At 32.1% G+C, this 23533-nt stretch overlaps 1 protein-coding gene across 8 annotated transcripts; it reads left to right on the plus strand.

The window, feature by feature from the left end:
* The first annotated feature begins 3501 nt into the window (after nt 1-3501).
* LOC131939802 (dual specificity tyrosine-phosphorylation-regulated kinase 1A) lies at nt 3502-23465 on the plus strand. 8 transcript variants are annotated; one of them, XR_009386481.1, is made up of 10 exons: nt 8444-8691; nt 11751-12004; nt 12223-12423; nt 13220-13367; nt 13542-13828; nt 14072-14218; nt 14340-14480; nt 14867-15146; nt 17595-18983; nt 19265-23465. XR_009386481.1 is itself a non-coding variant. In XM_059298318.1 (10 exons), the coding sequence occupies exons 1-9, from the start codon at nt 8643-8645 to the stop codon at nt 16699-16701; spliced, it is 1575 nt and encodes a 524-aa protein (XP_059154301.1). In that variant the 5' UTR covers nt 8444-8642; the 3' UTR covers nt 16702-16728; nt 17595-17724. The 8 variants fall into 8 exon arrangements, 7 of the variants coding, with proteins under 7 accessions (XP_059154298.1, XP_059154301.1, XP_059154302.1 ...); XM_059298318.1 differs by lacking the exon at nt 19265-23465 and adding an exon at nt 16634-16728 and having other exon boundaries at nt 17595-17724; XM_059298319.1 differs by lacking the exon at nt 19265-23465 and adding an exon at nt 15905-15973 and having other exon boundaries at nt 17595-17641.
* The last annotated feature ends 68 nt before the right edge of the window (nt 23466-23533 follow it).

Consider the following 23533-nt stretch of genomic DNA (forward strand, 5'->3'; position numbering starts at 1 on the left):
ATCGTAATAACTTATGTGTTAATCCATGTATGGGGGGGGGGGGGGGTAAAAAAACATCCAGAAGAAAATATATGTAAATACATATACACATGCGTATACACATACTTACAACTTACAAAAGTATATGGAATATATTATATATATATATATATATATATATATATATATATATATATATATATATATATATATATATATATATGTATGTATGTATATATATATATATATGTATATATATATATGTGTATATATATATAATATATATATATATATATATAATATATATATATATATATATATATATATATATATATATATATATATATATATATATATATATATTACGGGGGGGTGACACCATTAAGTGCCGCACCGGGTAACACCCGATCTCGCTACGCCACTGATCCTTTATCTTAATTTAAACTAATGTATCGAATACTTAAAGGGGTAGAATAATGGAGAGCACACTATCAGAACGTAAGAAGTTAATTTTCTTTATTTGTCAGAAAGATTTTAACTACCCTTAAAATTTTCTTGCCTGAATGCTTACGTTAAGCGGCTCTCGGCATTTCCATAGCGAATACTTACTCCCTCTACACCCCACACACACAACCATACACAATACACATACACTCATGTTCCCCACATCATCTTTATTTCATCTTTCAATCAGCACAGTTTGGTTAATTGGACCATATTCTAATTATGTCAGTGTCTAAATAGGAAATGAAACTACACAACGTTAAATCTTAATTCAGCCTGCCCGTTTTAAATGATGGAGCTGTATTAATAATTATTCGTTGGATTTTTATTTTGGGTTGGATGGGATGCATCTATCCCTACATTTTTTTACTCGATTAAGTTATTTTAACACCATAATATTGTTACCATCGTCCGTATTAGAGATAAGCATTGACCTGGGTCGACCATCCACAATTATGAGCCTGTGGTCGACCATTCACGATGGGCCTGGGGTCAAACATCAACGATCAGGGTTTCTTCCAGGCATCTCTTATGGGGGCTCCCCCCCCCCCCCCCCAAACGAAATGCTATTTATATTGAAAATATATACTTTTAACAGTGTCCTGTCAGAGGCGTAGCGACCCCTCCGGGCGCCCGGGGCGAACTATCAGTTTGGCGCCCCCCCATATATATATATATATATATATATATATATATATATATATATAATATATATTATATATATATATATATATATATATATATAATATAGATATATATATATATATATATATATATACGTGTGTGTGTGTATGTGTGTGCGACAGTCTGGAAAAAAAGTTAACAATTACGCTGATTGTCGTTCCCTAAAACTTCACTCGACGCCAATAAAATTCCCGTTAAGATGAATTATCCTTTAAAAATGATGATTTGTAATGTCAGAAAAAATTAAAATCGTAGCGGTGCTGATTCGTTTTGGCAAAGAGTGTCGCTTCACACCCACTCGCTCCGACAGTCTGCTATTTTACTGATCGGATAGCAATACCAGAATCCGTGATATTTATTTCTCTTTAATGCAGTGATCCAGGCAAGATGTAATGCATTCAAGTAAAAGTATCAGATCTCTCTCGATGAAGTTGTGAGAATCGTAAGAATCGTACAAAGAACTAGTCGCGTTATTACTTATCAAACCTGGGTAGTGAAATCGTACATTAAGTGTTAATACAATTGATTTCTTTTCTAAGTGTTAAAAGAGTTATCTAGTCACCGATCCAGTACATATCCTGTGATTTTTTTTTTGGTGAAAAAGGTGCCCCACCATCTTGCTAACAAATGGTAGAGTGGATTTTAAACGTCACTAACACTTTTTTTATGTTACACAATCGTAAAATACGCTTTAGTTCAATGGGTTTCTTTTCTGAGTGATATCGGTTATTTATTCCTTGATCCGGTGTGAATTTTTCCGATTTTAGTCTTCGAAAAAGCGCCCCCCCCCCCCATCTAGGAAAGCTGGAAAGCGGTTTTTCCGGTCACTATTTCTTAAGGATATACGTTTTACAGTTACACAATCAAGGTAGAAAACAGTTAAATCAGTATGCAAGGGCTCTCAGCCGTTACATTTCTTTACTCTGACTGTTTATAGTTCAAAACTGCAGCTTAAAATGAACTTTAATAAAAATTTTCTACCCCTTTTGGCGCCCCCCTAGGGTCGGCGCCCGGGGCGGCCGCCCTCCCCGCCCTCCCCTAGCTACGCCTCTGTGTCCTGTCCGCCCCCCCCCCCCCGAAAATTTCAAGTGCCCCCCCCCCCCCCCCCCGGAGAAATAAGTCTGGAAGAAACACTGTCTACGATGGACCTGGGGTTAATCATTCACGATAGGTCGGAGAAATTCAGTATCTCAAATATGAATCCGGGTGTAAAGATTTTTTCTATATGCCTACACTTAAATTTGACCGATGTCCGGAAATTAAGCTCGAACTTCGTATTCTATAACCTATACTATCTTGAACAGTAGCTGTTTTCATTTAGCGACGATGACTTGGGCCAAATAAACTTTATAAACTGCCGTTATTGTCGATTGTAGATATTTTTATATATATATATATATATATATATATATATATATATATATATATATATAATATATATATATATATATATATATATATATATATATATATATATATATATATATATATATATATATATATATATATATATATATATATATATATATATATATATATATACAACGCGAAGACGCTGATTCTGAACATTAATTTGATCAATTAAAAGTAAATCTACTGTCTAACACATAGATTGCATCATCCAGAATAAATTCAACCTGTTCCCGCGATTTTCTATCGGTGATGTTAAGCGAAATAATGGTGGTAAGAATTGCACATCGGTACTGATTACACCCCCCCCCCCCTTTCCTACCCAATTTTTAAAAAAGTATGTTTGTTTATTCTGTTATGCATAGATCTATCTTTTCATCCGATTACCATGAAACTTTGGGTAATTTATGAGAATACTCCTGGGGAAGTTTCTGCTAAAGAACAGTGTTTCTTCCAGACTTTTTTCTCCGGGGGGGGGGGGGGGGCAGTTGAAATTTTCGGGGGGGGGGGGGGCGGACACTGTTAAAAGTATATATTTTTTTTTTATAAATTATAGAAATTTCATTTCGTTCTCTTTGTTCGAAGAGATGCCTGGAAGAAACTCTGCTAAAGAATATTTAAATTTCGGAGAGGCGGTAACTTGGCAGAGTGCTTGCTATTTGGTGCCATAGGGCTCCCGCCATCAGCACTATGGCGCCTAAGTTGGTTTTAAACCTTGTGATACACTATTGATACGATGGGCTACTATAATAGTTCACTAAATCAAAAAGTAAGGTGGACTGCACCCTTGTAGAAGTAGAAGACATTTTATTACACATACTACTAGTTTACCAGAAAATCGGGTTTACCCAAATCAGCACTGCTTTTCACAACGCTAATTTACTTTCTAAACATTTTAAAATTATGGAAGTGTAGTAGAATCTAATTGTAACTGGGTTTTAAACAAAAAATGTCTCAAAAAGTCCATAAGACGACATATGGTGATATATATTCAAGTTCCCATCAAAAACCAAAATATTAGTAAGTTTTAACTTTAGTTCAGGTTACATACGAAAAGACATCCTGTCAAGACAAGATACGCTATGAATAGATTTACAGTAGCCTCGTTTTTGAAACGAAGGCGCCATGTTGGAATCTGGGCATGTCCGGAAAAACAGTCTGGGCATCACCTAAGCGATTGCATTTGTTTATTTTCCTGTTACTGTGAACTTTTGACCTTTGTGGCAATTTCGTTTTAAATTTTTCAAAGTTTAATAACAGTATTTGAGTATATTCATTCAAAAGGAAATTTGTATTGTGAACCGTCTGCCGGCCGTCGCACAAATCAGGTCAACTCGTGGTTTTGTTTGAAAACCATTCATGTTCAGTTCAAAACTTCAAACCTCTATCAGATGTGTGAAAACTAAACTTCACTGTTCCTAAGCCACGAGCGATAATTCCAGTTTTTTGTGGTACGTATTTTTACTATTTTAGAATCTCTTTTAGAACAAGACTATTGATTCTAGATCTAGAATCTACATCAAATTGTATTTTATTTTGTAATATTACTGCAATTAAAATTGTTTTTGTTTTGTATCTAAATCTAGATCTAGAGATCTAGATCGAGACTAACAAAACAGTGCCCTATTCCGTGTAGGTAGGGCGGTGTACTCCGCCTCCGGTTTCTAGATTCTAGATCTAGACTCTAGATCTAGATCTAGAGATCTAGATTCTAGTCTAGATTTATAGTATCTAGTCTAGATCTAGAGTATCTAGAGTCTTGGCTTGGTCCAACTCACTTAGATCTAGAATTAGATTTAAGATTTAGAGAGTCTAGGCCTAGATACTATTTTCAAACACTTTGACATTTAGATTCTAGGCTACAATAGATCTAGATCTAGATCTACCTCAAGTCTAGGATCTAGACTAGATCTAGATAAGATTAGAATTAGATCTAGATTCTAGATCTAGAAATCTAGATCTAAAGTAACAAGTTAAGATTTTAGATTGATGCAAAGAATCTCTAATTAAATTAGGACTAAGAAATATTATTTAATCTTTTAACTATTTAATTGGAATAGAGATTAGAGAGCTTGATATATTTATTAAGATCAAACTTTATTTTGTGATTTATTGGGGCCTAGTAGAGCAGTAGCTATAACATAATAATATAGTAATAGGCCTACTAAAATCTAGATATAAAAATGCTAGATCTAGATGCTTTATTATTCAAAGAATATTCAGGCACAAATCTAGTTTTTAGTTACTACTAAAATCTAGATCTAGTCAGGAATCTATTTGCTAACTAATAGATCTAGATTCTAGAGATCTAGATCTAAGTTCTTCATGCTGTTTGTAAAATCATTTTCGTTTTTTTTTCTGTAGCGTACTTAAATCTAGACCTGGATTCTCTCTAGATCTAGTTATATTGGGAAATAAATGCAAGTTTTATTAGTGATTTTTCTAGTATATTTTTTTTAACTTGGTGCATCTTAGTAATCTTTTATATGCAGCCACTAAGCAATATAATATAATTATTGGTTAAGAGTTAAGTTGTAATCAGGCCTATAACCTATATTTATGTGAGGCTATATAGGCCTAAGATATTAAATAGTCTTAACATGAAAAATTCAAATATTGGTAAGACATAGTTTATTACTATAAACAATACAGTATTTGTCTATTTTATGAAAACCCCCAAGAAAATGGTATGGGCACTTGCTGAATTGGAGACTGCTATTCAGTTATTATTAGCTGATGGCCTTGTTTGAAGAAAGACTTATAAAGAAGAATTCTACCTTATAACAATATTTTTTTAAATGTAATACAAATTTGCTTATACTTAGTGCCTTTTGTAACTGTAATATTAAGTAAGCATAAATATGAAGTAAGCAAAATTACAGTATATTTTTCAATTTTACAATGTTGATTTATACTCTAATGCCGTGACTTCAGTTTTAACCCAGATTTAGATCTAGACTCTAGTCATTATTTCTCTCGTGATTATAATCACCTCTCTTGAAATGCATTTATTTCTTAGTTCTGATTAAAATGTAGATATCTAAATGTGATTTACAATCTTGTGTCCAGAACATATACTAAATATTCACAACATTGCTGGTTGTAGTTTCACTAGTGATTAATACATACTTAGAGCTACAACAATACTTTATTTATATTTAATATATTTATGTGCGTTGAAATTCGTATTCATTAAAATTACACGGCTGTTTTAGGCGTTAAAAAAATGTATAGACTATAGTGAAATCCAAAACCATTTTTAAGCATTTTTTTTTTTCATTCCAGTTAGCTTGTTAATATGGTTGAATAAATAATTTTTTATTTATTATAGTTACATTTTCTAACATACTGCTGCATTGAATCACTTTGATCATTCTATTTTCTTGATAGTTCGGATATTGGGCATCTTGTTTTGTTTTTCTTCCTTTCTTCTCTTCACCCCTTTCCCTCTATGCTTCCACCCACCCACCATCCAAACATGTTTTGTCCGTATGACCCCAGTCGGTATGTAAGAGCTGCGCCCATTGGTTGGATGCTGACGTGGGGATCAAAGGTCACAAGCTGATTTGAGCCAACCACGCAGCCAGTTCGGTTGCTGCACAGAATGAAAGTCGGTGTGACGGCGTGGTTTTTTTCCCCCGGCTTATAACTGGGAAGGGGAGGGGTGAAATGATGATGGGAAGAGAACCTGTCTTGTGTGTCGCTTTCCCTACTGCTGAATATGACTTGAACATTAGGCCCACCACAAATTACCATAGCAATATTTTTCAATAGCATTTTATGTATGGGTTAGTTACTTTAAAAATAATGATTCTATTCGATATTAATAATCATCAACCAACACACCATAATGCTATACGTGTTTAGTCGGTATCAATATAAAATAGCATTGAGATGCATATGGTGATACACTTAACTTATTAAAATATCTTAAATTTAGTTTCTTGGAAAGATTTATCTGGTTAGCTCACTACTTTTTTCAGCATTGTTAAAGAATACCTTCAATACGACTTACATTGTCATTTTTTACGCATAGGGGTAGTGATCAGATTAGTAGGCATGTGAATAAAAATCCGTATTTATTAGACGTAGAATCCGTTTGTAACTTTAAAACTACAAGTATAATTAAGTACGCAATTATTTTCATTTGCTAGTTATTCATTATAGCGTTATTTAGTTCTCTGTTCATCCTTTTGAGCAATTATGACGTCAAATGTTGACCCGAATTCCACCACTGTGAACTAAGCAGACAGGAATCAGGTCACACACCGGTGCAGTTTCCGCGGTTAAAGACTATATACACAGATTTACATGTAGGCCTCTAGATTTATCTAGTTAATTGAAAATAAATCCTTTAATTACTTTTTAGTGTATTTAAAAAAAAAAAAACTATAATCTATTTGGCTTTAAAAATTTGCCATGCAGTCTACTCTTTCTTAATTTCCAGTGTTTTAATAATAATAAATTTTAATACTATAGATCTAGTTATCATTTACATTTTTAAATTATAATATAAAGCTTTTTAATTGAGGAAATAGCGCATCGTGTATACACACAGTGCTTAGTTTCTACTTCGGAACACTGTGTCGGAACGCTTTAACATGAGCATCCATTGTTCTGTTGCTGGGCGGATTCGCTATTTATAGATCTGTGTTCACTGCTCAAGCAGTTGAGGTCGATTACGTGTTTATCGTTTTTATCATGACGTTGCGATTATTTTTAAATGTGCTGTAGGACAAGGCAAAAAAAGATTATCGGACTGGTGCCGTGCACACTCTTTAAAAATTGCGTTGGTTTTTTTTTTCAAATCCTGCTACTCTAATTTACTCTAAATCTAAATTGTTTGTAATAGCATTATGCGAAGTATATAAAAAAATTGACAAATTGTTTTCAGTGTGTGTATAATTTATATATATATATATATATATATATATATATATATATATATATATATATATATATATATATATATATATATATATATATATATGCACATTTACACCTTTGTTGAAATTTTTCATATTTTAAATTTGATAACACTATGGAAGATGCTGCAATACTGCAATGTAAATTGTAATGCAGTCAGTACTAAAATACCTCGCTCCTTTAGAATAGATTAATTTTTAGAAATAAAGCAGTTTTCATATTTCTGACTGACTATGATCGTAAATTGATTAGTTATGTTACACTTTTTTATGACTCTTGTGAAATTTTTCGTTCATCAATAAAAATCATTGACCTTTCCTCGTTTAAATGTGCTTACCCAAGTCCATTTTTTTTTAAACAGTAGGCCTAGCATGGGGCCGTCAAACAAATATTCTACTTGAATCATGCTTATTTTGCGGTAATCTCATATAAAAATGCGACATATTATAGATTGAAGTATTCACATTTTTATAAATTTTTTTTACACAACACCATACCAAGCTGAGCAAAGCAACGCTATCACCCTTCCCTCCCGACATTTGATGACGATGACGAGGAACTGAGGAAACTGGGGCACGACGCAGAATGTCTAACGATCGATATTTCCTTGTTACGCAAAGGGGATTACGCCAGATGCGCACAAGCCAAATTGCTGGCTTGTCTATTGTTATCTGTTAGTGGACATCAGTATCTAGATCTATATGACATAGCCCATGGCCGACTGTGTTTAGCTTTGCTTTGCTTCAATATATCGCACCACAGTTTTGCTGCGTCTGTCTGGCTCGCGTGTTGCAACCGCTCCGCAGTCTCCATCGGCCTCTGCTTCCGCCTATTGTATTTTTAGCAACGCGCCCCAGCAACAACCTTCATGACCTGGAGTTACGGCCGTTGATTGGCTGTTAACATTAAGTGTCAAGGGCGTTGCAAGCTGAATCATGATAGTCATGTGACATAAACATTGCCACCTGGATCTCACGTGTATTCAATGGTCTTAATACGTTTTTAATAGTGTATGTAGATTCTAGTTTGATTTTATCCATACTTTTTATGTTAATGCATGTCCGTATTTGTGAAGCAATGTATTGTTTCTGCTGAGTGTTTTGATAACATTTACGAATGTTGCAAACTACATCCATGGAATGCCTGTCCTGGTAGGCGGATTCCGGTTGGATAATTCAGCCTATTCAGGTACGTCTTTGGAGTTAGAAAGTGATAATTACCGAGAATAAACCAAATGCTTATAGTAAGTTTCATTATTTTTAGAGATGGTACTTTCAAACACATTTTTCGACTGATCAGTTAAAATTTTCACCATCATTTTAAATTTAGAAAACCTTAATAAGAAACGTTGTAGCCATTTGTTTCACGCATGCGCACGGCGTTTTGACCTAATTAACTGGAAAACCCCTGTGTTGGACTGTGCTTTTTCGCTGGGTCAAGTCGGTCGTGTGTATTTTTAAAAATACTTTTTAAAAATAAAATCAAACAGCCACTCGTGCCTTGTCTTGCCTCAATTCGGATTCTTACATAAATTAGTCTAATCCTTATTGTTACAGTGTTAATTTTTTAATTTCGAGAAGTCATTTAGATCTATAACTTTCATTATTTACAAGATGTGACTTTTATTTTACGCGTTTATTTTAATCTTGGACACCGGATTACTAGAATCTAGACGTCTATCATTGTTTCAAACCTAAGTAAGTTAGTATAAATTATAATACATTATAGATTCTATATTATAAATCATAATTTGCTATAAGTAATCTGTTAATACTGTATTTATTGTTATCGATTGAATTATTTTAACAGTTTGCCCAATCGACTTTTTTTTATTTTATTAACAACAACGTTGAAAAAATAACCAAACGTCTACTCTACAAACACGACATATCGAATTCTTGAGTTAGGCTATAGAATCTAGATCTAGATCTAGAATAGAATCTAGGGATCTAGATCTACTTAAGGACAGGCTATAAAATACTATAAATCTAGATCTAGATCTAAAATTAAAGTTAAACTTTCAGTTAAGACAGGAGGATTCATAGATCTAGGTCTAAACATGATCACCTGGTTGAGTTTTAACAGAACTGTTAATATTGTAATATATCTATTTCTGTGACACTTAAATTCTATTAATTAAGCCGATAACTAGATCTACAACTTTTAAAAAATTATTTGTTGTATTAGTGACCGAGGGGTTTAAATATAAGGAAAGGTAGTTTGGGAAAACGCGACTGATCTTGTTTATACATGTCAACCCTGCATAGAATACTATACTAGATCTAGATCTAGAATCTAGATCTAGATTCTATAGCAGTAAGGAGTGCAGTGCCTGTGTTATGTTGTTATCACAGTTGTTAAATGTCTGAGAGGTCCGTAGTCAAGGCTTAACTTATCAAAATAACGTGAAGAACTGAAGATAATCTTTTTTATAAACTAGATCTAGATCTATAACTATTCAGACTAAAGAAATGGCAGTAAATTTCACACCAGTGTCCGATAATAGAATCATCTTTTTTTAAAAAAGGGTGTGTTAGTGAACATGGATTTGCTAATGCCAACACTAACCCTAGTCCTACCATAGCCTAACTCTGATTTCTAACCATAAAGCTAGAATCTAGTCGAGATTACAATACTACTAATAACCTAACACCTATTTTTGGAAGAGTCTATTATCGGTATTTTCAATCATACAAGAAATATATAGATCTAGATCTATATAGATCTAGCTACAAAATTATGGGTATTCTTACCACTATAAAATATTATTTTATTGTAAGAGGTAGGCCTAATTCACGGGACTGTTTTTAAAGGGGAAGGGTGTAATCAGATGCCGAGTTATAGATTTCTAGTAGCGATACCATCTACCAAAGAAGTCTGGTCGTTATAAAGAAAATGTTTGTTGTATTTTTTCACACCTAACCGTTGAAACGTCTTTGTATGTTGGTCATAATTATTTGTGGTTACTGATAAATGTTATCTGTTCCATCATTGTAGTTGAGCTTGACACATTCATCCGGACTGTTATAGTTTCGTTTTCCTTGAGATTATTTCTATATCACTGATGTTTAGTGTGCAAGCCAGTTAGTGGGAGTTGGCCGTGTTGAGGCCTGCCTGGCTGATGGGGCACGGCCCCTGACCCGGTCACGTCCTTGTCTCTTGGGTAACATCGTGTTATTTAATCCGGGTTTAAAGGGAATTCTCGACAATATTTACTTATTTCACTATTACCGTCTGTTATTCCAATATTAATTAGTACGCTACGCGTCATAAGTGTCAATCTTGTGGTAGTTATCGATAATAGGTATTGATGCGACAAAACTCGTAAGTTTACCGATAGGTGATGGTCGGCTTAGTTCAACTCTTTCAGTACTGAACATTACTAACCCTACTATATACTTGTTTTCTCTCAAGCTTTAAAGTTGTATAAGTGTAAATGTTATTAAAATGTGTTAGCAATAAGGGGTCAGGATCATTTTCAACATTTGAATAAAAATGCATATTTTAATATTTTAGTTCTAGGCATCGGGCCTAATATATTTTTTTAGTTTCTAGTTTAGGCTATTTGTATTTTTTGTTTCGTTTTTGGCAAGGTATTTAATAAAAGAATCTTGTTTCGTTTTTAACCGACTTGTTTCTATGGATTCTTACCATAGGCCTAGTTGGTATTGCAAGTAATGATAGATGCATCATGTTACGGGTTGAATTATCGTCACCTGAGATAGGCCTGTTCGCAATAAACAATGCCGGCAATCATGTAATGGGGGTGGGGATAGGGTTAACAACCAGATGCGACATTACTTCTGGTTATAATACTTCGTGAGATTATAGAAAATACTGCTTTCTAAATTTTTCGTTCTGGAAAATATAAAAAAAAACAACTCCATGTCAGTTTTTGGTTTATTTAGAAGAAAATCTTTAAAAATAATACTATCGTTCATCATAAATTATTTTTAAACACTATTTATTTTCTAAAAATATTCTACATTCGACTTTAAATAATTGATAACATGCATTCCCGATCAGAATAAATAAATAAATAGAATTCTGCATAAAAACATTGCAAGGTATTTAAATAGAACAATATTGGAAGTAATCTTTGGGAATACTATTTGTTGATGTCCAAAGGGGGAGGGGGGGTCCTGAAATTTCATTTTTGGTTTGTTGTAGTCATACATGGATGACTTCAAATGAGCCTAGTTAAACCTGCCTTGTGAAAGTTTATATGTTTGATATTTTATTTGCAGGTCAGTTAGGCCGCACACACCATGCTGTTGGTACTACCACCTCTTTGTGTAGTGTAGTAGAAGGGGCCCCTGGGGGTGGCTCAGATATGTCAGACCCCCATCACCACCACCATCATCATCATCACGGGCAACAGCAGATGGTGGATGTGGTTGCCATGCAAACAAAAATTCCCAACACTTTTAGAGATTCATCTTCAGCACCACTGAGAAAACTTAGTGTTGATTTGATTAAAACCTACAAGCACATCAATGAAGTAAGTGAAGTGAATTTTTAATTTGAAATTTAAAAACTACACTCTTCAGTACTTTTAATAATTTCCACTAAAATGTATTGTTTGTCTGTGTATACATTTTGACTTCACTTCAGTGTAAAAATCGAATGCATGTATATATTTTTTTCTCAATACTTTTATTTAAATAGTTTCCTTGTCTTAGCAGGATGACACCTATAATTAACTGACTGTTTTTGTAGGTGTATTATGCCAAAAAGAAACGGAGAGCTGTTGGAGCAGCTCAGGGTGATGAAACTGGCACAAAGAAGGGCAAGGTCAATGCACATATTTACAATGATGGCTATGATGACTCTAATCATGATTATATTGTCAACCCTGGAGAGAAATGGATGGACAGATATGAGATTGATTCCTTAATTGGGAAAGGATCTTTTGGACAGGTTAGTGTGCAGTTTTGAAAATGATTAACATCACTATTCCCAAAAAACTTGCATCTATCTGAGTATTTATTTTGATATTCTTTACAATTAATGTATATGTCTGGGAATAAATTAGCTAGCAAATTAAATTTGACATTTTAATTATGTTATTAGAATACCACTCAGTAAATAGGAAATGTACTCTTAAGCTTTTAATTATTTGCTTTTTATTACAAACTTAGGTGAATTAGAAACCTCTTTATGAAATTTATGATGGCTCTATTAACTTACTAATAAAAATAAGACATTTCTTTTCAATTTTGCACCATAGCTCACATTTCAAATTAAATACAATGTCATACAATATTTAACATTAGCACATACGTTGAGAATAATATTTTCTACATTATATTTAGTATTATGAAATATCTGGTAGTATATGGTAATGAGGTAAATTGCATTCAAGTTTCAAGTACATTTGTGCTTTTTCTAGTATTATGTGTACTACCACTATATTAACTTTATATTAATTATGTTAATGTTATATTATTGAAACATTTCTATAAAATACATTTATGAAAGTATCCATTGCTGGTTTCTAGCTTTATTTTGAAGCATACATTGTTTATTTTTTTTTTTAAATTAGAAGTTTAAAAATTTCTGAGGTTTTTTTTTTTATATGAATGACTATTGTAAATTCATTTCTTTATATTTAACATCTATATTAATATTATCTATAATTTTTTTATAGGATACTTTCTTTTTTTTTTTTCTTTTTTTTTTTAAAAATTCATGAGATATTTTTGTTTTATTTTAGGTGGTGAAGGCTTTTGACCATATTGACCAAGAACATGTTGCTATAAAAATTATCAAAAACAAGAAACCTTTTTTGAATCAGGCGCAGATTGAAGTCAAGCTCTTAGAATTAATGAATTCAAATGACAGAGAAAATAAATACTACATAGGTAAATAAATGTTTTTTAGTTTTTAAATAAATTATTTTGAAACCAGCTTAAGTATTTTTGTTCAGCGAAATAACTTAATATTATTATTTTTTTTAAAATAAAATAATTTCGATTACTGTTTTTCTGCATTTGTTTTTAAGAACCAATTTTCACAATAAGTTCATTCCATTTCAGTCCGTCTGAAGAGAAACTTCATGTTTCGCAACCACCTGTGCCTTGTGTTTGAGCTGCTGTCCTACAATTTGTATGATTTGCTACGAAACACTAACTTTAGGGGTGTTTCCCTTAACTTAACCAGAAAGTTTGCACAGCAGTTGTGTACAGCACTGCTCTATCTTGCCACTCCAGAACTTAATATCATTCACTGTGATCTAAAGCCAGAAAATATTCTTCTGTGCAATCCCAAACGTAGTGCTATTAAAATAGTTGACTTTGGGAGCTCTTGTCAAATAGGACAAAGGGTAAGTTGTATTCAGTTTTCACTATTTCATAACTTATACTTACCTATTTTTCAAGCTGCAGTTTTAAGTGTTGTTTTGTTTAAAGTTTTATATGGCAGTACTAAAATATTTCTTGTGCATGCCTTGAAATAAAACCTTGTATTGATTGATTTGCCTATGAAACTTCCCAGAATTTTATAATTGTTTCATATATATTTGATACTAATGTATAATAAACATTTTGAACTTGTGATTATTTTACAGATTTATCAATATATCCAGTCACGTTTCTATCGGTCTCCGGAAGTTCTTTTGGGAATTCCTTATGATCTAGCAATAGATATGTGGAGTTTAGGTTGTATATTGGTTGAAATGCATACAGGAGAGCCTCTTTTTGCTGGATCCAATGAGGTAATTTTAATCAAACTACAATCAATCTAGGATGAAAAGGTAGAAAAGAAAATAAGTCACTGATTTTTTCAACTATTTACTTGTAATTACCTAAAATCTCCATATGTTTTTTTCTCTGTAGTTTGATCAAATGATGAAAATAGTAGAAGTTCTTGGTATGCCTCCAAAACATTTATTGGACCAGGCACAGAAAACACGCAAATATTTTGACCAGTTACCTGATGGTTCATATGTTCCAAGAAAGTCTAAAGATAACAAAAAGGTAAACAGTTTCTAAATTTAAAAACCACACAATGTGGTAAGGTTACAACTGAAGTATTTAAATATTTTCAATCAGATGTTCAAAATCATGAAATAAAACCACTAAGGTATAGAAAAAAAACCTGAAAACTTTATTTGGCGAAATACAAGTTGTTTCAAATATTAATTATAAGACATTAAGTGTTTAACATAAAAATTGAGTCATGTGTATTAAATTATGTGACAACCAATGTTTTCAACTAGTATGTTTGTAAAAACTTAAGCCTCCAAGTAAACTACTTTGATTTAGCCAAAAATTCTATTTAAATTCTTTGAATATTAAACTACATTTTAAACTAGACCTTATTTCTGAATAGTGAAAGGTAACCGTATTTATCTATTTTGCAGTATAAAACACCACATTCAAGAAAACTGCATGAAGTTATTGGAGCAGAGACTGGAGGCCCTGGGGGTAGACGAGTAGGAGAGGTAGGCCATGGTGTTGCTGATTACCTCAAATTTAAAGATCTCATTCTTCGCATGTTGGAGTATGATCCAAAGACAAGGATAACACCATACTATGCCCTCCAACACAACTTTTTTAAAAAGACTTCGGATGAGAGCACCAATACTAGTAACAGTACCTCAACTAGTCCTGCAATGGAGACAAACACTGGCAGTCCTACAGGTAAATGTTAGATGATAGGTATTTTCTAAAAATAGTGCAGCAAGTTTTAGCCAAGTACGCTTAACATGTAATAGTAATTATAAGAAACTAACATTGTATTTTTAAAGAAGAAAATGTAATACAATTATGACTTGACCGTTATTTGGAAGTCAGTTTTGTACTGCTGAATTCCTTTGTATGTATATGCCTTTAAAACTTGAACTTCCTATTCTGTGTGTAGATCAGGCTTCGTATTTAAACAGAAAAGACTTATCAGCAGTATATATTTAAAAACACATTTAGGAGATAATTAAATGAGTGTTTGCTGGAACTTTTCTCATGTTTTAAAAAAAGATATATTGTACCTTTTTCTTGCTTTTTAAAAAATATATTAATATATAGATGCAGTGTATTGGGGGGGGGGAACTATTGACTGAAATTAAATTTGCTTTGAAATTTAAAAACTGCTTTATTAACATTATGAGTCACTCTTTATCTAATAAGAAAATATGTTCTTATAATGGAAGACTTAAAAGCACAAATGATATAAATGTATCTAATACCCTAGTCATATTATTCACAATAACAAATCATCAATGCTTTTAAACTAAGTTAGTTTTTTTTCATGCTTTGACACTGTGCCAGAATAAAATTGTTTTTTCTTTAGTAAGCAGAAAGTTTATTAAAAAATGCATCCTTGATTATAATTAAAGCAAAATAAAAGTGTGAGTTACTACTTATTTCCTTTAACTGTACTTGATTCATCAAAATTATTCCAGAAACAACACAACCTGTTGTCAAATTTCATAATTCCTTGTAGCTGCCAATATCAACAAGTTTTTTTTATGGTATTTTTATATTTTATTTGACTTTTTCTTTTTGATATTTATTTTCTTGTTCTTGAAAAAAAAGTTAAAACATTTTGAACATTTTTATTTCTTTCTGATGGTTGCCCATATATTCTACCATTATTTTGACTGTGATAGATGACTTAGTTATCTTGATTATTTTTGCAACTAATATGGAATAAAAAATATAATGTGACTATCTGTATCATTAAAATGAGTTAAGACATATTAAAATTAAATAAAGGAAAAATAACTAAACCTGGTAGGCTATGAAATAGTTCAAAGAGAAATAACTAAACCTGGTAGGCTATGAAATAGTTCACAGAGAAATAACTAAACCTGGTAGGCTATGAAATAATTCAAAGAGAAATAACTAGACCTGGTAGGCTATGAAATAGTTCAAAGAGAAATAACTAGACCTGGTAGGCTATGAAATAGGTCATGGGTTACGCTTTGTCTCTAATGTGTTGGTGATCATTTTAAATCTCCAATTGAAAGTTGTTTTAAGAAAGGTAAATAATTTTTAAAACTTGTTTAAAAAAAAGAATTTGCTGCTTTATGCATTTCAAAATGAAGCAGGAAAGGCTGTGTAAATGTGTTGGCTCCTCAATGAGTCAACTCACCCCATAACACCACCTCTATCTCTTTGTTTATTTATAGATACGTTGTTTCACCCACCTCAACCCCCGAGACAAAGCGACTCGTTCTCTAGACACCGCGCTCAATAGGGGGGACTTGGCCTATAGCTGTCAAATGTAGGTAATCCGAAAATAGTACTCTAACATCAGGGTTCCCAGATTTATAGTTCTATGGGATATTTGGTGTTTCTAGCTAATATACTTTGGGGCTTGTTACTTGTTCTTATTTGAACTAACTACATATTTTGACTACTAACCCTAATCTGGGAACGCTGTAGATCATCTAGCAAATATTTGCCATTTGAGCAGAAAAATTTTCTTGACTCATAGTTTTGTATCATGCATAATTTATTTTAAAAATCAGAACGGGTGGCTAGTTGCTTGTTTGCAATCTGTTTTTTAAACCATATTGTGTTAAGAATTATTTTTTTGTAAAGTAAATCTCACAATTTGGTTTTTTTAATTAAGAAATATAAAATAGAGTACAAATATACAGCAGTGACTAAGAAGAATTTTAAAACTTTCAAGCTGTATTCTTATATTTTCTGTAAATTAGCTAATTACAAACTGCACCATGTCAACATTTAAATTTTTCAAAACATTTATTAAATTTAAGATGCTAGATTGTTTACTATGGTTGGCAAATATTGAGTTTTTTCATGACATCTTTTTTCATTACTTTTCGACAACTTTTTCTTTATTTCATATTTAAATTTATTTCTATCTTTCCTGAATGATTGCTTGAGGGTTTTTTTTTACATTTCTGTTGATTGTTTGAAATCAATTTTTGGTTTGTGGATATATATATATATATATATTCAAACACATTATGTAATAAATGTGTTACAAAATGTGTATTTTCATGGAATTTTGTCATTTAAGAATTAACTATTTTAGAATGGTTTATATTAAAACAGAATTAGCTAATAACATTTAAAATACCCAAAACTTCATGTAGACTAACATTTTTTTTTTTTTACCAGTAGCTGGTCAGTCTAATGGACGAGCTCGATCTGACCCAACCCATCAGCACCACAGCCAAATGCTGTCATCACATGCTCAGCTTGGGGCTGCTGGGGTGTCTGGTAGCAGCAATACTACTGCAGTCTCGGGGATTCAGGGACTACAACTTCACCAACCATCTCTACTTCATGAAGACAGCAATTCATTAGGGCTTGTCCCAACGCATTACACTTCTATGGAGTGTGAGAGTCCGTCTGCAGTGAACCAGTCTAGACCTCCTCCTGCTCATCAGCATAGGAGTAGTGGATCAGGCATGCAGTTAAGTGGTGTCAATCGCCACAGTTCCCACCAACAGCTAGTTCATCACCATCAACAAGCTCCACATCCACATTACCAGCCTCAACAGTTGCAAACCAGTCAGTTGAGTCATATGCATAGCTGGGGTGTAGGAGACCCTGGATCAGCACGTCATTTAGGATCTGGTCCCCAACCAATCAATTCAGGTGTTGCACTGAGTAGTGTGATTTTCACTCAGCCATCTGGTCATTCGTTTTTGGCAAGAAATCAACAACCATCATCCTCTTCAACATCCTCTTCTTCTTTGCATCACACAGGTTTGGTATCTCCTACCTCTGCAGTTATACTTGGCAGTGTAGTTTATGATACATCAGCGGTTCCCTTAACAATCCATAGGACATTGGGGCACTATGAATCACAACAAGTTTTACTATCATCCTCATCATCATCTCTTTCGTCTTCCAACCTACCTGTGGACTTCTCGATACCTAGCCAGCAACACCTCCACCACCCTCAGGCGCAGAATGTTCCACAACAAACACTTGTCACTAGCCCTACTCTGCTAGTTGGACCATCAACTGGGCTACCAATTGCCCAAGCAACTGATCTTATCACAGCCAACTCACAACCGCTGAGTACATCACTAGGTTATTCAACCCAGTACAGCTTCCCTCAACAGGGCTGGCAACAGTCACCTACTGGTGGACCGTTTTCTTTCACCACTGCAACACCTATAGGACATGACAATAGTAGTGTCCAAAGAACTCACAGTGCCTCAGATAGAGGAGATGAGTCGCCTATGGTTGGTGTCTGCATACAACAAAGTCCAGTTGCTAGCCACTGATGTAACATTTCATTCATAGTACTCTTGTGTTTACTGGCTTTTATGGAGTGAGGTAGTTAATTCTTTCTTTCTGAAATATCAAGATACTAGATCAAATGACGATGCAAACTAAGAGTGGATTACCATGAACTGACTACATAAAAATTTATGCCTGCGCAAATTGTAAATGTAGGCTTCCAGTCTTGTGGATACAAAAGGCTGACATACCATTCCTTCATGATGCATGAATGCAGGCATTTCATTCTGCGATATTTTTAAAAAAAAGATTGTAAGTTCTAAGTTGATTTTTAAAAAGATATGGCCACTAGTCCTTTATTACGGAAACACCATGGAAGTTCTTACTCTTAACACGTGTGACCATTAAATATAAGTAATTTCTTTAAAAAGTGTATATTATTGGGAAGATTTTTATTTAAAAAATTTGTAATGTGTTTTGCTCAAGTTTGGAAAAGTTTAAATATGGTATTTTAAGCCCATGCATCTTTAGCCAAAGTATTTATTATTACCATGGACATAGTTATTGAAACAATGTGTTTTTCCATTTCATAGTTCTGATGATTTCTCTAATTGGTCATGTGCAACATCCCCAAGTCATTATGGATAAAACCAAAGCGCACTTTGTATCATTTTTATTCATTAGCTACAGACTAGTGTATATTTACACAAATCAATATATACCTACCTTCCTGTCACCTGACATGGAAAATGGATTTCATCACAAGGATATATTGATCTCTTGCTGTGATTCATTAAGTTGACATATTTCATTTTAAAAAACATAGTTTTTTTTACTGTACTTAAAGGTTATATGAGAGTGTGGTAGTGAGATGCACTTATTTAATGGCAACAATGGATTCAATTTTAATTTGGCTTTTTTTTCTGATGAATACATTTCAAGCAGTTTACATCATTCATTCTTCTTGCTTCTTAACTCCTTTATGCAAACTAATTTTGAAATTAACTTAGTGAATTTTCTGAACACTTATTTGTTTATGGGTTTGATTATCTGTTGGTATTTTTTACATTCAAAGTAAAAAGAAAAACTTAAATTCTAACTACAATACACACTATAAAAACTGTTTTTTTGTTGTTGTTTTTTTTCATAAAAAGAAATTAACCTTGTAAAACAAAATAAGAGCATGTTTAGTATGGAAGTATTAGTTGTAAAAATCTGGTTAAAGCTGTTCAGTAGGTACTTGTCATGTTGCATAATTTTTAACTTAGTAAAATATTGTATATCATTTTTTTTTAAATTGGACTTTAGAAAAAAAATTATTTTAATCTCCTTTCAAATATTTTAATTCTAATAATAGAAAACTATATTGTGAATTTTAAAAATCTTAAAAATATAATTCTAAAGGCTTCCTTCCTGCATAATATTTACATGTATTAAACAGATTAAATTGTTCCAGTTTAGATTCTAAAGATTAATCACTTTGGCATAATTCAATTACATGTAACTGTTTTAAATGTGGGTTCAAATTTGGTTTTAATTTTTGTTTCACATCTTATTTGACCCAGGTTGAAAACAACAAGATGTAGTTATTATAGTCTGGAAAATAAAACTGTTCAGAAAGGTGCCTTTTGAAATTGGAGCTTATCACCTTTATAGTCAAAGGGCCAGTGGCTAAACAGTAGCCTGTTGATAATCACACAAATACTGCTGATATTGAGAGGTTTAAATCAGTAAAACTGTAGTGTCCTGTTTTAATTTTGAATTAAGTTTTCAACAATTTAAGGCTTTAGATAGGGAGAGATAATTGAAGCATTTTTTTTTTCAAAAAGATTTTTACTCTAAAAGCAACACTTTAATGTTTTGTTTTAAAAACTACTACATCACCTTTTTAATGTTTTATATAGAGTTTTAATAAATAGCAGATGAATAAAAAGGTTATTTTGCATAAATGTTAGCAAATTGTTAATGAAATAAGTTACTGTATATAATACATGGCCAGTGTATATTGTTCTTTTAGATTATTGATAACATGCTATGCAGTGGTTCATTTGTTTTTAATTTTAGGAAAAACACTGTTAGTGTTAGCTTTCAGTATTTAAAGTTTTGTAGCTTTTTAAAACCTGCTACATTTGATTTGCACTATTTAGATTTGAGGGAAATAGACAAGTCTATCAAAGAATAAGTAGTTGTAAATGCATTTGAAGGTTGTTTAATTTTGAGGATATAACACTGTAACCCATCTGTTACAAGTGTGTGTTGTCACTGGTAAATATGACTGTAAATATATGTTTTCATCATCTGTGATGCAGTTTTATAAATAATTATGGAACTTTATCAGTACAACTGATAAATTTTTGTTGTTACATCAAATTCATAGTTGAATTTTCCTTCAATCACCATGCGTCTTTATATACTGTACAATTGATCAATTTACTATAGCTAAGTAGAAATTTTTATTCTGTTAATTTATCCTAAATGACTTAGTTTATAATTGAAGATGAATAATTAGGATGTGGCACATTCAGTACCAATTTTCCAGTATCAACTTCCTAGTATGTTAAAAATATGTACATAGTGTAAGATGTATTGTAGTGTACAGGAAAGAACACCTTGTAAACATGCACTAGGATTCAATATTCTATTCAAAACTCGGAAAAAAAATCACATGTTAAATTATTTCATCATGTTTAATCCACAACAGTTACGTTATATGAATAAATAGGGTATTGTTTTTTTGTCAACTAGGATTTCATTTTTCTAATGTCACAGTAAACAGTGAATGTTTGTATTTGTCCATTCTACTGTTCTTATCTAATGAATTACTTAGGGTGAGTGAGACTATTTAGATTTGTATTTTGAAATTCTGTATTAAAAATGTTACTTTTCAATAGCAAAGAAATAATAGAGCTTTGTAAAATAGCACCATCTAAATAACATTGACTCATACACTATCGATCTATGGGCATTTATTTCCACCATCTCCAAAAAAATATCAGCAAGATTTTTTTTTTATTGAACATCAAACTTTTAAATAAAACCGTTTCTAGAATTGGTTTCTCTATTTAGCAACATAGTTTTATTATGGATGATGGGGTTTTTTTTTCCATTAAAACTTCTAGTTTTATTTTTTATTTCTGTTTAGAAAGTTCCATGCAGGTGTCTTTTGTACATCCTCTTCATTATTTTTTTTTAAGTTCGAACAAAATATGTAAATGCTTATCTAGATATAGGTGCTAATAACATTGAGAAAAACAAACTGGTCAGATATGCCCTTGTGTAAACAATCAGCTGTATTATTGCTTGCAACATTGGATAGTTTTCACCTTAAACATACAAAGTTTATTGAAAGATGAGAAACTAATTCATAAATATATAGCAGGGGAAAATAGTTTAGAATCTCAGCCAAATAGATACTAAATTCAAAATAGGCAAGATTGTGAATATTGTGATACTGACTGTTCAGTTAAGTGAGGGCAATCCCATTATTTTAATCATTTCACATATATGATGTAATTTTAAGGTAATTTTTAAGAGCACTGTATATTTCATTATCTCAGGAAAAAATATCAAGTAGTTTCTCATGTGTGTCAGTTGTAGTGGGCCAGCAGAGGTAGTTGGCTTGTGTGTTCAACAGGAATTAAGTCTTCTTCTTAAATAAGTCTTAAATAAGAAATACTGTCTATATTTCTATATTCATCTCTTTATTTGATAGAAATCCAGCATTACCCTGCTTTATATTTTTAGACACAACACAGCAGTCAATCATAGAGAATTATTACAATTATGAAGTCAGAAAAAATTTAACAGACCCTTATAACAACTCAAAATTATACAAGTTTTGATTCTAAACAAATATTTAAAATTGCAAACAATGAGATGAAATGACTAAAAGAGGGGTATTACCAGTGAATATTTTGACTTTCTGTGTTTCTGGTCACGTTCTAAATAAACAATAAACTACACAAGATTACCCCTCTGATCAGAAAAAATAACTGGTTTTTTTTTTTTTTTTTGGTAAACGCTGCAGGTTTGAAAAAAAAATAGAAATGTGTTTCTTTATAGTTTAATTCATGTTCATAGAAAGACATTCTAACATCTACTGGGTCTTTATTGTAAGTTTTTCCATACTTGCTATATTCAATTTATAAATCATTTAATCAACACTACATTTTTATATTTGGTTCAACAAATTTCTTGTTTTATTTAGTTGAACTTTCAGTTTAAAAGTTTGCTATATTTTTAAATTGTAAAACCAGCCAGCAATGTTTGGTTGTTTGTTGTTTTTTTTTTTAAGTTTTTGTTGTGTACTTTTTAGCCACAATTATCTTCTATTGAAAGTAAACATTAATTCATATTCAGTTTTAAATGTTATCAGATAGACTTAAGATAGATGATATTTATGCTGCAGGAAAAAAGTTTTTTTTCCCACTTTTGACTTGTTAATAGAGTGTTTACAACTACATTTTTATTCGATCCTTTCATAGTGAAGATTGATTTCATTAGGATTTAATTTGTGACATTTAAGTGATTTATTTGTTTTCACCTAGTAAAAAGTGCTCTGATCTCATGATTATTGTTACACTGTTTAGCCAGTTTATGATGATAATGAGAGTTTTTCATCACTGTGTGGGGAAGGTAAGCTTCTGTATCATACTGTAATATAAGCAGAGTGTCAGCCATAATAGTGTTTGTAATATATTCATCTGTTATTTCACTTCTATTATTTTAAGATTCAACTGTACATACAACACTGATACATCATTGCCCCTCAATAAAAAATATAACTGTTTTAACACACATTTGAATTGTTCAGTTTTTAAATACAGGTCTCAATAGAAATGTTATTTAAAACTTGCCAGATC

Source organism: Physella acuta, unplaced genomic scaffold, assembly GCF_028476545.2.
Source record: "Physella acuta isolate Inbredline_101_S28 unplaced genomic scaffold, ASM2847654v3 ptg000294l, whole genome shotgun sequence".
Lineage (NCBI taxonomy): Eukaryota > Metazoa > Mollusca > Gastropoda > Physidae > Physella > Physella acuta.

Excerpts from the sequence above, each read along its gene's own strand:
- LOC131939802 (XM_059298313.1), top strand. The coding sequence starts at position 8,643 with ATGCCTGTCCTGGTAGGCGGATTCCGGTTGGATAATTCAGCCTATTCA. Across the intron at positions 13,368-13,541 it reads AGAAAATAAATACTACATAG|TCCGTCTGAAGAGAAACTTC; the intron begins GTAAATAAATGT and ends ATTCCATTTCAG. Across the intron at positions 15,147-17,594 it reads AAACACTGGCAGTCCTACAG|TAGCTGGTCAGTCTAATGGA; the intron begins GTAAATGTTAGA and ends TTTTTTTACCAG.